Source organism: Bactrocera neohumeralis, chromosome 2, assembly GCF_024586455.1.
Source record: "Bactrocera neohumeralis isolate Rockhampton chromosome 2, APGP_CSIRO_Bneo_wtdbg2-racon-allhic-juicebox.fasta_v2, whole genome shotgun sequence".
NCBI classification, from domain to species: domain Eukaryota; kingdom Metazoa; phylum Arthropoda; class Insecta; order Diptera; family Tephritidae; genus Bactrocera; species Bactrocera neohumeralis.
In genome coordinates this window covers 92,549,810-92,564,947 of record NC_065919.1, presented here as the reverse complement: position 1 = coordinate 92,564,947, position 15,138 = coordinate 92,549,810, and the positions used below count along the sequence as shown (strand labels likewise).

Genomic DNA, 15,138 nt, shown 5'->3' with positions numbered 1-15,138 from the left:
TTTTATTGTTAAGAATTTGTGCAACTTTTTTATCTAATGCTGCAAAGCCTGCCAGTATTTTTTGACACATGGTAGAGTGTAGGTAAGTTTTGACAAGTTTTAATTGAGAACAATTGCTCTCTCCGCTAGTTCCCTACAAACGAAGTGTTAGCAACACCCGGATTGTCATAAATAAATTTAAAACAAGAAAAAACGTTAACTTCAGCTGCACCGAAGTTAATATACCCTTCTCAGGTGCATTTCTTTTAGTAACTATGTGTCCAGTTTGTATGGAAGCTATATGCTATAGTAATCCGATATAAACATTTTTTTCGGAGATTATGTTATTACCTTAAGCAGTAATCCATGTCAAATTTTGTGAAGATACCACATCAAATGCGAAAGTTTTCCATATAAGCCCTTGATTCCGATCGTTCGGTTTGTATGGCAGCTATATGCTACAGTGAGCCGATCTGAACAATTCCTACCGATATTACCTTATTTCTATGAACAATAACTCATACCAAATTTCGTGAAAATATATCGTCAAATGAGGGAGTTTCCCATGCAAGCATTTGATTCCGATCATTCAGTTTGTATGACAGCTATATGCTATAGTTAACCGATCTGAATAATTTCTTCGGAGATTACATTGTTGCCTTAGAAAATAGTCTGTACCAAATTTCGTGAATATATCTTGTCAAATGCAAAAGTTTTCCATACCAGCACTAGATTCCGATTGCTCAGTTTGTATGACAGCTATATGCTATAGTAAGCTGATCTGAACAATTTCTTCGCATATTACATTATTATCTTAGAAAATAGCCTGTGCCAACTTTTGTGAAGATACATTGTCAAATGTGAAAGTTTTCCATACAAGAACTTGATTCCGATCGTTCAGTTTGTATGGCAGCTATATGTGGTCCTATATCGGCAGTTCCGACAGCAGCTTCTTGAAGAGAAAATGACGTTAGCAAAATTTCAAACCGATATCTTAAAAACTGAGAGACTAGTTCGTATATATACAGACAGACGGACGGACAGACAGACGGACATGGCTTAATCGACTCAGCTCGACATACTGATCATTTATATACATACATATATACTTTATAGGGTCTCCGACGATTCCTTCTGGGTGTTACAAACTTCGTGACAAACTTAATATACCCTGTTCAGGGTATAATGATATGTATTAATTCATTTGAAGAAATATCATTTAAAACCAGTAAGGAAAAGGCTAAGTTCGGGTGTAAACGGATATTTCATACTCTTGCAGTTTGCCAGGTCAAATCCAAGGAAATACCTTCAAGTACATAAGGTTTGTAAGTTATATGGGGTCTTTGGCAAATTTTCACCCGGTTTTTTAAATTTTAGGCACAAAGATGCACCGTTATCAGAAAAATAACTCACACTCGATATATGCGGTATAAAGTCAACTGGAAGTTTTAAAATATGTGGGGGCTAAACAAATTATTGCTTCGATTCAACCCTTTTTTTGCATACAGGCATATTATTATTCGAAGAGGATTCTCTCCGAATTTCTATATGTACATATGTATATGTCTCACAGATATACTGATATTTTAAATAAAAAGTTAACAACTGGACCTTTAATCAATGTATTCGGTATCTGAGGATTTTTTGGTCATAAGGTGGCCTATTTTAAGAGCGCTCAAAGTTTTACCCTGATACATTCATTGGTGCTTGGTTTGCAATTTGGAGTGAAGGAATCAGATGGAATCAGATGGAATTTAAAAGTGGATTATACGAGAAGTAGACGTGGATTTAGTCCGATGTCGTTTGTTTGCGCACTAGAACATTGGAATGTCAAAGTAACATTATAACCAAATTTGGTCGGTATCGGAAGGTAGGTAGTATGTCCAGACTGATATCTTTTCACCGAAATGGGGTGGTGCCACGCCCATCGTCCATTTTTGACCACAGCTTCTATAAAAGTCAGGTCAGGCCAAGTAAAAAGTACAAAGCCTCTGATATAGGGATAGTAGATATGTATTTATTGATTTAATCCGCTTTTAGGAGTTTTTAACGGAACATGACGTCAGCGTGATTCAAGAATTCGATTCAATTTCAAGAACTACGATTCAATTTCCTTAAGCAGCTGTCTTAGCCAGTGAGAGCTACTCTTTACGCCAGATCGATCCCTGTGATCTCCACATAAGGGACCTTAACTTGGAGATTTGGCAACTGGTAAATCGGCATAAGCGGACGAAATGGATAGAGCACCTGAAGTAATGCAATCCCTCCGCCAGAGTGTGCAAGTTTTGGAGTCTAATCCAAAGAGGCACGACGATGGTCGAAATCCAATTCGATGGTCGTATCTCCTTGGACACGAAGAAGTGCGCGAGCTACTTTTGTCGACAATTTATACTGCACCCTTCAGTGGACGAGGCGAAAAGATGTGACTGCGCACTATTTGCTTTCACCGATGGAGAGGTTACGAGTATCATCAACAATTCAAAGGCATCAAAATCCCTCGGCCCAGACGATATAAATATGTTGATGAAATAACACCTAGGCTCGACGGTAGTAAGCTATCTCAAAATACTGAAACCTGGGAAGCCTGTCAACCTAGAGGAATCTCAACAGCCGATAAGTCTCCTTTCATCAGAGCGAAAATTCTTGGGTCCTTGCTACTCCCGATCTTCACACACCACCTTAGTCTAAAACACTTAGCGTCATAAATGCTCGTGACCTCAACCACAAATCGTCCTGTGAAATGACTGTTCTAATAGAGATCCTGGGTTCCGACATTTCCGGCGATGATGGTTACTTTTAGATCTCCCTAATTTTTTGAAGTAAAATTCGACAGTCTGCACTTTTTCAGGACGCAGATGAGGAAGGTGTCGCACTCCAGACTATAACAGGATGACTCCTGATGTCTCCCATTGAACACCAACAGAGTGTGCCCCGCATGCTTCCTATAGAGGAGCATAACGCAGTTTCGTCCTGAGTATTGTAGCCAGTTAAACTCTTTGCATGCTAAATGAAACCAACTCATTTAACACACTTCTCTATTTGGTTCGAACAACTCGTCACCTGGACTTACCGTTAAATGACTTCGATGATAGCTAACATATTACCTTTCCTCAAGCAGGGTCTAAATACTCACAATAACATATCGATACAAGGTGTACACCAATATCTTGAACTTTTGGCATTAAACTTAATCACTTTATTTTAATTTTTAATTCACTTTATATAAGTTTATAAATATAATAGAGCAGGATGAATTTTTCAACTGATAAAATTGCTAATGTAATATAACTTCAATATTTCGATTAAAATGCAAACATAAAAAATATATACATATGTATAATGTACAACATGAGAGCAGTGTTTAAACAATTTTTTAAAATTATCTATATCACATATAACGTTTATTTATTATTATCTTCAAAAACTGTCGGTGTTGTAGATTGTCCATCTAATTGGTGCTGATGTTGATTTACTAGTTTCTGACGTTCCAAGTACATTGAAACTTTAATATTACGCACTTGATGATTTTGAATGAGTTTAAGAAGTGCTATAACACCTATTCCAACTGATATTGCAAAAGAACCCCAAGCGCCGAACTTTTGAACAATACAATGTATAAAAAATTCTTATTATTGTTGTACAATGTTATTTACCTGAGCTGTCCCCATTTCTATATAGAAGTCAGATGTGTCAATATGGTCTTGGTCTCCGTGAATTATATTTTGTCCTGCTGCTGTTTCACATGACGGAAATCGTTCAGTCATACCATCACACCATACAATAAATCCTAAAGTAACCATAATTGCCGACAGAATTGAAAATGCTAGCATCCAAATACCAACCACAACGTCAATGAATAAAGAAAGAAACGAAGCTTCTTCTTTCATTCTTGAGTATCTATATTAATATAAACGCTCTATTAAATTTAAAATCAAATAAAAATGCGGACTCATACCGATAAATCTGTAAAGTTGAAATCAAGAATAGAAACATTGCAGTAAAAAGTGGAAAGCTGCAAAAACTTCTTGAAGACCATTTTACTTCAAACATTCCATCCTCTTCACGCCATTTACCAGTTGTAAAAAGCAAACAGTGCCCACTTTAAAAATAACAACTTATTACGCACCAAAACATTTCGTCTTACTTGGCCAAAAGGTACCTACCCAAATTCATGGACACTCATACCAAGAGGCACCATCATGCACAACGATAATATAACTAATATTACATGACCAGCAATTTGGCTTAATAGTAGCACATTTGCTAAAACCATTTTTGACAACGCTAGTTTATTAATATTCCCTCTTATAATTACATCGAATGCACTGGACAATATCAAAACAATCGCTAACGATGACAAATCGATTGCATTTTTTTAAAGCTGGTTACACACGAAGAACATATATATATAATCAAGAATTAAGCGCGACAGACTGCAAGCGACATCTGTCAAATATTAAAATACACACGTTCTTATGGACACAGTTATTTAGACAGTTGCACGACTACACGACTGCAGGCCGTCAGTTGTCGCTCTCGCTAACTTCAAAATATTCTTAAATTTGCCACCGACAGACCGACAGTAGAGTTGACAGTAGAGAGGTATGTAGTATGTAATATGCAAAATTATTCAAAGCTCTAACAAACCTGACGTTAGTTTACAAATAAAAACATAAAATAACTCTGTTATATCATTTCTAATAACAGGGGATGTTAACCCCTTACTTTAACTTAAGCAAATATTTTGCAAATATTTTGCGCGGCGTGCAGGTGCATTGAAGAAGTGAAGTTTAAGAAGTCTTAAAAATGAATTTTTGTTGTCAATTTAACAGTGGATAACTTGGTGGACAGTGAGTGTAGTTTGCTTCTTAAATACAAAAAAGCAAGGAAACAAACTTTTTTGCGTAAAAAAAGTGGCTTATGACCGAAATTTTAAAGAAGAGGGCAATAGTGAAATCGCAAAACTTCTTTAAAACAATTCGATTTTATCCTCCGGATATATATTTATCACATTTTCGGTTGACTCGTGAAACACAATTAATGATAATAACTAGTTATAAACAAAAATAAAGAGCGATTTCGCTTGCCTCATTTCTGATGCCGATTTTGTCACATTTGCGCGCACGAAATTTCAAAATTTGATTTGCTCGAACGTTTGACATTTGCAAAAGTTGCTACATTTTTGCGTCGAATATGATGCTTTGCAATATTGCCGCAGTGATTGAGACTTCTTCAACATATCGCTGATTTGCGCCCACGCCCCGACGGAAGAGAAGGACGATGTGACCAAAGAAGCCTTTTATGAGTGCTTGGAGCGCACTTATGAGGTCTGCCCCCGCCACGAAGTCAAAATCGTGCTTGGCGACTTTAACGCCAGGGTGGGCAAAGAAGGTATATTTGGCACTACGGTCGGTAAATTCAGCCTCCACAACGAAACATCCCAAAATGGGTTGAGGCTGGTCGACTTCGCCGGGGCCTGAAATATGGTTATCTGTAGTACTAGATTCCAGCATAAGAAGATTCATCAAGCTACCAGGCTGTCTCCGGATCGAAAAACTACCAACCAGATCGATCATGTTGTGATAGACGGAAGACACGTCTCCAGTGTTTTAGATGTGCGTGCGCTCCGAGATCCTAACATCGACTCGGACCACTATCTTGTTGCAGCTAAGATTCGCACTCGCCTCTGTGCAGCAAAAAACGCACGCCAACAAACACAAGGAAGGTTCGACGTCGAGAAGCTGCAATCACAACAGACAACCGAACGATTTTCTACTCGGCTTGCACTCCTGCTCTCTGAGAGCACTCGTCAACAACTCGGTATAAGGGAACTGTGGGACGGCATTTCAAACTCCTTACGTACAGCTGCAACCGAAACCATTGGTTTTCGGAAAGTGCAAAAGAACAGCTGGTACGACGAGGAGTGCCGTGTCGCAGCGGAGAGAAAACAGGCTGCCTACCTCGCAACGATACGATCGACCACTACACGTGCGGGATGGGATAGATACCGAGAGTTGAAGAGGGAAGCGAGACGCATTTGCAGACAGAAGAAGAAAGAGGCTGAAATGCGTGAGTACGAAGAGCTTGATAAGCTGGCCGACAGGGGTAATGCTCGAAAATTCTACGAAAAAATGCGGCGGCTTACGGAAGGTTGTAGAACCCCCAAAGGTGATCTAGTCACTGATGCCCAGAGCATACTTAAATTATGGAGGGAACACTTCTCCAGCCTGCTGAATGGCAGTGAACGCACAACACCAGGAGAAGGAGAACCTGATTCCCCAATCGATGACGATGGAGCAGACGTTCCATTACTCGACCATGAAGAAGTTCGAATAGCAATTGCCCGCCTGAAGAACAACAAAGCGGCAGGGGCCGACGGATTGCCGGCCGAGCTATTCAAACATGGCGGCGAAGAACTGATAAGGTGCATGCATCAGCTTCTTTGTAAAATATGGTCGGACGAAAGCATGCCCAACGATTGGAATTTAAGTGTGCTATGCCCAATCCATAAAAAAGGAGAGCCCACAATCTGCGCCAACTACCGTGGGATTAGCCTCCTCAACATCGCATATAAGGTTCTATCGCGCGTATTGTGTGAAAGATTAAAGCCCGCCGTCAACAAACTGATTGGACCTTATCAGTGTGGCTTTAGACCTGGCAAATCAACAACCGACCAGATATTCACCATGCGCTAAATCTTGGAAAAGACCCGTGAAAGGAGAATCGACACACACCACCTCTTCGTCGATTTCAAAGCTGCTTTCGACAGCACGAAAAGGAGCTGCCTTTATGCCGCGATGTCTGAATTTGGTATCCCCGCAAAACTAATACGGCTGTGTAAGCTGACGTTGAGTAACACCAAAAGCTCCGTCAGGATCGGGAAGGACCTCTCCGAGCCGTTCGATACCAAACGAGGTTTCAGACAAGGCGATTCCCTATCGTGCGACTTTTTCAACATTATTTTGGAGAAAATAGTTTGAGCCGCAGAACTAAATAGAGAAGGTACCATCTTCTATAAGAGTGTACAGCTGCTGGCGTATGCCGATGATATTGATATCATCGGCCTCAATACCCGCGCCTTTAGTTCTGCTTTCTCCAGGCTGGACAAGGAAGCACAGAAAATGGGTCTGGCAGTGAACGAGGGCAAGACGAAATATCTCCTGTCATCAAACAAACACTCGTCGCACTCGCGACTTGGCATTCACGTCACTGTCGACAGTCATAACTTTGAAGTTGTAGATAATTTCGTCTATCTTGGAACCAGCGTAAACACCACCAACAATGTCAGCCTAGAAATCCAACGCAGTATAACTCTTGCCAACAGGTGCTTTTTCGGACTGAGTAGGCAATTGAGAAGCAAAGTCCTCTCTTGACAAACAAAAACCAAACTCTATAAGTCACTCGTAATTCCTGTCCTGCTATGTGGTGCAGAGGCTTGGACGATGTCAACAACGGATGAGTCGACGTTGCGAGTTTTCGAGAGAAAAGTTCTGCGTAAGATTTATGGTCCTTTGCGCGTTGGCCAGGGCGAATATCGCATTCGATGGAACGATGAGCTGTACGAGATATACGACGACATTGACATAGTTCAGCGAATTAAAAGACAGCGGCTACGCTGGCTAGGTCACGCGCGCTGTTGTTAACTCGGCTATAATCGCGTAAGCGGTGTCTACGCCAATTAAGAAGAAGAAGAAGATTGAGACTCGAACATCCCCACTATTGATAATTTAAAACAAATAAATTTCCCTATTTACATACTTATTTTTTGCATAAAAATTTTCACTTTGAACAAAATATTAAAATTTCATTGAAGTGAAATAGAATGGCCACAACGAAATTGTGTACATGCAAAATGGACAACTGTGTTGTCTTGTGTACATGCCGGCCATTGTTATATCGCTGCCTTCTTACAAATGTTCATGTAGAAGGATTCACGACGCCATTTACAGTTCACTGTCGTGCTGCCATGTCGTGTCGTGCTCTATGTGTTCAGCACTAGAGTCTTCATGTGAACACAGTATAACTCGATTCAGGAAAATTTCTTCATTTCCTTTCATATCATATTCTAAAATTTTTGTATGGTGACGATCAGGGGTGCCAGAACAAAAGAGAATCGACGATAATTTGGTAGAATCAACCAGATAGCATAGTCGATATTTTGTTGTTTTTAACTGTACTTATTTTGCATTATAAGTTATTCAATAGACACAAACATTTTTATTTTTCAGAAATTTATCGAAATACAAAATGCTCAAAAATTAGACTCCTTGGCCGCAATGTCTGGCAATGTAACTATCTCTGCAACTTTCGGTTGTGAGAAAAAAATCGTCTGGTTCAGTAGCAAGAATTAGTATATGTAGCAAGAATTAGTATATGAAAATTACTTGTACCTCTGGCACAATTCCCCATGTTTAAAAAATATATTGGGTTATAGGTATCGCAAACGGTTAGTTTACGAGATATTCGACTTCAAAGTTCAAAAATTCCGAAAATTCGAACATTTCAACAAGCTATTTCACTGCATTTAGCACACTTTATGCAGGGTTTTCACTTCAAATTCAATTAATTAAACCTTAAACATTTAAACAAATTCACAATTTATACTTTTTGCAGGTTTTATAAATAAGAACTCTATATTTTAAAAATTACTTTTTACATTCGTGATGAGCATCATTTATGTGCTAACAATTATTAGGAAATGGAGCGCTGCCATATGATTATAAGCAAATATGAGCAATTCGCTGAAATTTCTTTTTTTTCGCTATAATTCTTCGTGCTTTATTTAGCAATCTTAGTTGTAATAAAAACAAGTGTCTACAAATTATATTTCAAATTAAAATGAGTATAAAAAATATTTCTATGCATGTGGATATTTTCTTATTTAAGTTTCAAAACCCACTAAGTAGTATTGAATAATAATATTACGTAATAAAGTAATAAAATACTTACGTTTTTAAAGGAGTACTACGCTAAAATACTTCAGTCACCCCGAGTATTGGCTCGACCAACGCAGAAAGGTGTTCTACGCGAAAGTACTTCAGTCACACCGATATGATATAAACTTTGTAATATTATCATAGAGTTTTACTTATTTGTGTAAATAAAGCTTTATTTCTTTTTATTTTCGCGCCGCGCTTCAAAAAAAAAAAAAAATAGACATGGCAACCTTTTTCTTATTGTGCAAATGCAGAGAATTTAACTAAAATAAAATAATTAAAATAAAGCTTTATTTACAACAAATATTAAAAAAATTAATATACAGAAACGTTATAGTGAAGTGTTAGTAAGTGAAAAGTGCATAATATAAGTGAAAAAGTTATTCACAATATACAAATTATCAATGTAAAAATTGTCAATTTTTCAATTTTAAATGCAAGCAACAACTATAAGTCAGCGGCAACTATATATATATATCTATATTCGTGATCTGGAGAACGTCACCTTTCCATTGATACCCATTTTATCCCCGAAATCCGGGGATGCTATTCTAAATTTTACCCAAAAGTGTAATTGAACCACTGCCACGCCTCCAAAACGCCTTTAATCGAAAACTAATAAATTGTTGCTCAGAACAATTCTTTTAGCACCCCTATCGACAGTGCAAAAATTAGTGAAATCGGATGAAAAATATTGCAATTGCGATAAATCTATAAATAAATGCGACAGATGGATACTACTTTGCATCCGACATGATAGAAGGCTATGTAGGCGATACTGTCGAAATTGGAAGATAGGCGTGGCATCGCCCACATTTAGGTGAAAATCCATATCTCGAGACCTGTTCGACTGGTTTCAGCTAAATTTGGCGACTAACATTATTCTGACCTTATTATGTTACCATAGAAAACGCGCCTACTCCCTATATACACCTACTACTACTATAAAACTTTTCAAGAATAGACAAATTACGGATAATAGTTTTCTAATAATAATGCATCTTTGTGCTGAAAATTTGGGGGGAAATCGGGTTGACTTTATTCCTTAAATATTGGTCATAATATGTGAGGTACCTTAATTAAACTCAGAGAGAACCTTTTTCTTTTAGTAATATATGTATAGTAATGCCAAAAATGGATAAAATTGCGTCAATTCTACACCTATCTCCTATCCTTCCGATTGGCTTTAGACAATATTTATTGGTCAATATGAAAGATATCTTAGCAAAATTAACTGAATGTATAATATTCGATATACTTTAGTTTAATTCCGAGAATTTCTGAAAATATACTTTTGATTTTCGTTATTCTAACAAGCCGTATGCTGAAAATATGTTCTCGTTTATACCTGAGCAATGTCAAATGCTAATGCGACAAGCTCAGGCTCAATATACCCTATTTAGTGATTTCCGAATTTCCAGCTGATTTTAAACCGTTTGTTTTGTTTGGTCAACATGTCAGATGTTCTAATAAAATCAAGTGGACAAGGTTTAGTTTATGGCTTATAATATATATACATATATATATATTTTTTTTAGGCCGTAAGGAGGGTTTAAAATGCCTTCGCACCGTATAGGGAGTGGTGTACCCACTAAAACACTCCCCCCTTCTATCATGGATTTTTTCCCTACGCCGGGACCGCATTCGCATTACTTCAGGGCAAGGTTCCCAAGATGGACCCATTATAGGTCAATTTCTACTCTCCCTGCGTCCAGGGATGCCTTCGATATTGTAGCCAGCATCAAGCGATTTGGCTCATCTCTATTGGGAGTCCGCATCCATGTCTCTTTTTTTAGTGCGTAGAACATGTTCCACGTACCCGGCAATTATTTCCCAGTTTCGCTTTTTTTTTTCTACAATATTTTCCGTACTTAGTTCTCCGAGTTTGTTTTCTACAGTTCTTCGTGCTTCTTTCCAGCGGTGGCACTTGAAGAAGGTATGGTTTGCATCGTCTAGCGGTTCGTCTCCGTAAATACATGCTGGGCTTTCTGTTTTTCCCATGTTGTACAGGTATTTTCGGAAATACCCGTGACCGGACAGCATCTGTGTTATGTAGTAATTTAGCTCGCCGTGTTTTCTACTGTGCCACATCTCTATTTCTTTAATCAGTTTGCGGGTCCATCTTCCTTTGCTCTCCCTTGTCCACCGATTTTGCCAGAGTTCAAAAGTTTGCTTCCTCGCCTGTTGATTTGTGGGCATGTGTATTTCTATTCCGTCTTTCTTCCATAGCCAGAGTTGTCTTCTCTCCTTTGCGAGAAGGTCTATTGGGATGACGCTCGTCGTTTGAATAGTTTCTGAATGAACTTGCATATTTACCTCCAGCGGGATGAGTTTCCCAGTGAGTAGGATCAGTTCTGCTTTTTCCGCAGCTAGGCTGAGGCCGTGTGAGTTCAACCATGTCTGTGTTCGTAGCATAACTTGTGTCAGTCTGCGCCTGGCCATGTCGGTATTACGCGCGGTTATGACGGCGGCGATGTCCTCTGCATAGCCTACGAGGTAGCAATCGTCAGGAATTTCAACGTTTAAAATTCCGTCGTAGCTGGCGTTCCATAAATCTGGTCCAAGTATTGATCCCTGCGCTGCTCTGGAGGTTATTTCCTTACTTTGTGGGCCGTCACTCGTCTGCTACAGCAGTTCCCTGTCTTTACGATAGCTTCGTATCATTTTCATCAAGTAGAGGGGCGTTTTGAAGCGACTTTTTAGTGCGTCGATCATATTTTCCCATTTTGCGCTATTGAATGCATTTCTTATGCCAATTGTTGCGAGGAGGATTATTGGCCTCGAGAAGTTGTTCTTTCGATGAGTTTCCTCCACGCTGCGCACGACGTCTTCCACAGCTCCGATGGTGGACCTGCCTGGTCTGAAGCCATGTTGCCGCTCTGATAGGCCTCCAGCATCGTTTATGGCGGCTATGATGCGGGGTTTCAACAGTCTTTCCAGTAGCTTTCCTGCTGTATATAGTATGCATAGGGGTCGGTATGCTGATGGTTTTCCTGAGTCTCCTTTGCCTTTGCTTATTAGGGTCATATTTCTGGGAAAATGCCCTCATTCAGACATGCATTATACATGGATAGCAGTAAGTGCGGGCGTTCCGTAGCGATTAGCTTTAACAATTCCCCTGGTATCTCATTGGGCCCAGGGGCTTTTTTGGTCTTTAGAGTGTTTGCTGCCGTATTCATTTCCTTCAAGGTGAAAGGCGGACAAGAGCTCTCTTGTGTATGTTCTGGTGGGTTGTCTTTGCAATTGCGTCTTTCAGCTCAGTTTCCGCAGCTTTATATTCCTTATGTTCTTCCATTCCGTTTCTTCCTCTTCTTCTAGCTCTTGTATAGCGTCGTCTTTTGCGCAGGCAAGTTTGTCTAAGATTTCGGATTTCGTCAGTCCACCAGTAAACTGCTTTCTTTGGATGTCCGCCTTTTATTTTGGGCATTGGCTTATAATATATTGTAGGTAATTAATAAAATTTGATTGTAAACCATTCGCTTTCGTCGAATAATGAGCGTTGAGTTTTATCGCAACATTTTTTAATACATAGTATATGGTTTTGCCAACACTTGAAAGTATTTCCACGGTTATAAGAGTATGAAATATTTGGTTATACCCGATCTTAGTTCTTCCTTACTACTATATCGCAATTGTTAACCAATGTGATTATTTCTCTCTACAGTATACAAATCAAGCACAAATGAAATTATCGGAGTAAAACTATGCACCGTATTTTATTTAAATTCAGACAGAATAGTTTCCAGGCAGAATGTGCTCTTGTGTCAAAAATAGATAAAATCAGGTCTATACTTTCAGGTCCATACTTTCTTTTTAGTATATATCGGACAATATATCTTAGTAAAATTAAATGAACGTATAATACGAAATCGTTAATTTAATATAAGAAATATATGATGACAGTTCGCGAATAACCTACGATCAATTATGAATGCCAGTCTGTGGGCGAGTTATATGCATGAAGCTGAGTTTATACAGGTTCTCCACTATACTTGAGTAATCTCAAAAGTTAGTGCAATCAATATGAATCTTCCTCTAGACACAATATACCGATTTATGTCACGTTTATCTCATTTGAGCTAATTACTAATACCCCTATTACGGTTTTCATCTCCACTCGGTGGAGTTAAAGTTAGAGCAATTCAACTTCAGATCAACTCAACTCTTTTTTGGAATTACGATTTTCAACTATTTTCAGTTGAAGTGATTCGTATTGCCAATCTAAAAAATAAAAATTTGACAGATAATTAAACAGCTGAAAATTTTTAAACGAATAATCAAAACAATTTAATTTAGTTACGGAAGTTATTACGAAGCCAAAAATGTTAGGAACAAAACTGATGCGCTGCGCATAAGAAAATGCCTTCGTATTAACCCATTCAAACTTCCTAACAACAAGTAAGAAAAGTTTTGTTGACTTTTAACTAATGTTTATTGCAGATTTATAAGTTATTCTCATTTAAATGGCGTTACCGGTAGTTAACAAGAATGCATTTTATATGATTTTACACAACTTGCTTTTAAATGTTATGAACACCATATTTGTACGCAAAAATTTAATTTTACTTAAAAAGTATATTCCTAGGAGTAGATAATAGATTATTTGTTCGAAACGTTTCCTACGATCCACAAATTTATTTTAATGATTCCAAATTGTAGTTTGTTTCGTCCAGTTTCGTGATTTTACTCTACGAGTACAAAAATGTTTCACTTTTCTATTGATTTGTTATTAATAACTGATTGTTTAAATGAGTTCAGCCTGCCCCCACTCTATCCGGGACAACTGGCGCACTCTAATAAAAGACAGCTCAATTCACAATCTGATGACACCATATTAATACATTACCACTCAACACAACCCACCACACCTCTACATCAATCAACCCACTCAACTAAAAGGATGGGTAAAAGGGAAAGCGGACACATTCGGTTTTTACATTTTCGCACATCAACATCCTTTTTGGACTTTCCTTTTCGACACTGTGCCGCACTTGCTTCAATCAAAACCGTTCCACCCGCGCCGACTGACAGCGATCCAACACAGTTCGACGCGATAAACTAATTAAACTATTGTACTGTAAACAAAAGATCATTTTAAAATAAATTGTACATTTAAATTTTCAAATACATCTTTTCCTTTTAAAGACTCGGGCGAGTGTGAGTGCCAATTAACCTTCAAGATACAGTGATTGGTATTCCCCAATAAATTGGGTCAACTTTTAGTCATGGTCCTTCGAGCCATAGTGACAGGCACTATGGATTTTTAAAGAAAATAAATTAAAACAAAATTAAGTGCAGTGCGGTGAAGTGCAGTGGCGAACAAAACAAAAAAAATATTTAACAAAAAAAAAAAAAACAAAAGTGCAGTTCCCCAAAACAAAAAAAAAAAAAAAAAAAAGTGCAGTGCCCCAAAACAAAAAAAAAACAAACATGCCTATACACCTACTTACATATATAAATTAGGTGAAAACTGCGAAAAAGGAAAAAAAAAAACTTTTATACTTATATACAACCAAAAAGACAAAAATAAAAAAACAAAGTGCGAGAACATAATGCAGTGACACACAAAAAAACAGAACCATATGTAACAAACAACAACATAAAAGGGTGCAGTGCAAAAACAAAGAAAATAGTGCAATGACCCAACCATCTTCTTCTTCTTAATTGGCGTAGAAACTGCTTAAGCAGCTGTACACTCTTATAGAAGATGGTACCTTCTCTGTTTAGTTCTGCAGCTCGAACTATTTTCTCCAGGAGCAGGTTGAAGAAGTCGCACGATAGGGAGTCGCCTTGTCTGAAACCTCGTTTGATATCGAACGGCTCGGAGAGGTCCTTCCCGATCCTGACGGAGCTTTTCGTGTTGTTCAACGTCAGTTTACACAGCCGTATTAGTTTTGCGGCGATACCAAATTCAGACATCGCGGCATAAAGGCAGCTCCTTTTCGTGCCGTCGAAAGCAGCTTTGAAATCGACGAAGAGGTGGTGTGTGTCGATTCTCCTTTCACGGGTCTTTTCCAAAATTTGGCGCATGGTGAATATCTGGTCGGTTGTTGATTTTCCAGGTCTGAAGCCACACTGATAAGGTCCAATCAGTTTGTTGACGGTGGGCTTTAATCTTTCACACAATACGCTCGATAGAACCTTATATGCGATGTTGAGGAGGCTAATCCCACGGTAGTTGGCGCAGATTGTGGGCTCTCCTTTTTTATGAATTGGGCATAGC

The 15,138-nt window shown here is 38.5% G+C and overlaps 1 protein-coding gene and 1 long non-coding RNA gene across 2 annotated transcripts; one reads left to right on the top strand and one right to left on the bottom strand.

Moving 5' to 3' along the window:
• Positions 1 to 801: 801 nt before the first annotated feature.
• On the top strand, positions 802 to 1,604 carry LOC126755957 (uncharacterized). Its single transcript, XR_007666531.1, has 2 exons — positions 802 to 1,300; positions 1,357 to 1,604. It is a non-coding gene; the product is annotated as an uncharacterized LOC126755957 (long non-coding RNA).
• Positions 1,605 to 3,146: 1,542 nt separating this feature from the next.
• On the bottom strand, positions 3,147 to 4,337 carry LOC126764640 (transmembrane protein 179). The gene is made up of 4 exons (XM_050482304.1): positions 4,143 to 4,337; positions 3,935 to 4,078; positions 3,633 to 3,876; positions 3,147 to 3,575 (listed from the first exon to the last, which is right to left on the bottom strand). The coding sequence occupies exons 1-4, from the start codon at positions 4,250 to 4,252 to the stop codon at positions 3,381 to 3,383; spliced, it is 693 nt and encodes a 230-aa protein (XP_050338261.1). The 5' UTR covers positions 4,253 to 4,337; the 3' UTR covers positions 3,147 to 3,380.
• Positions 4,338 to 15,138: the final 10,801 nt, after the last annotated feature.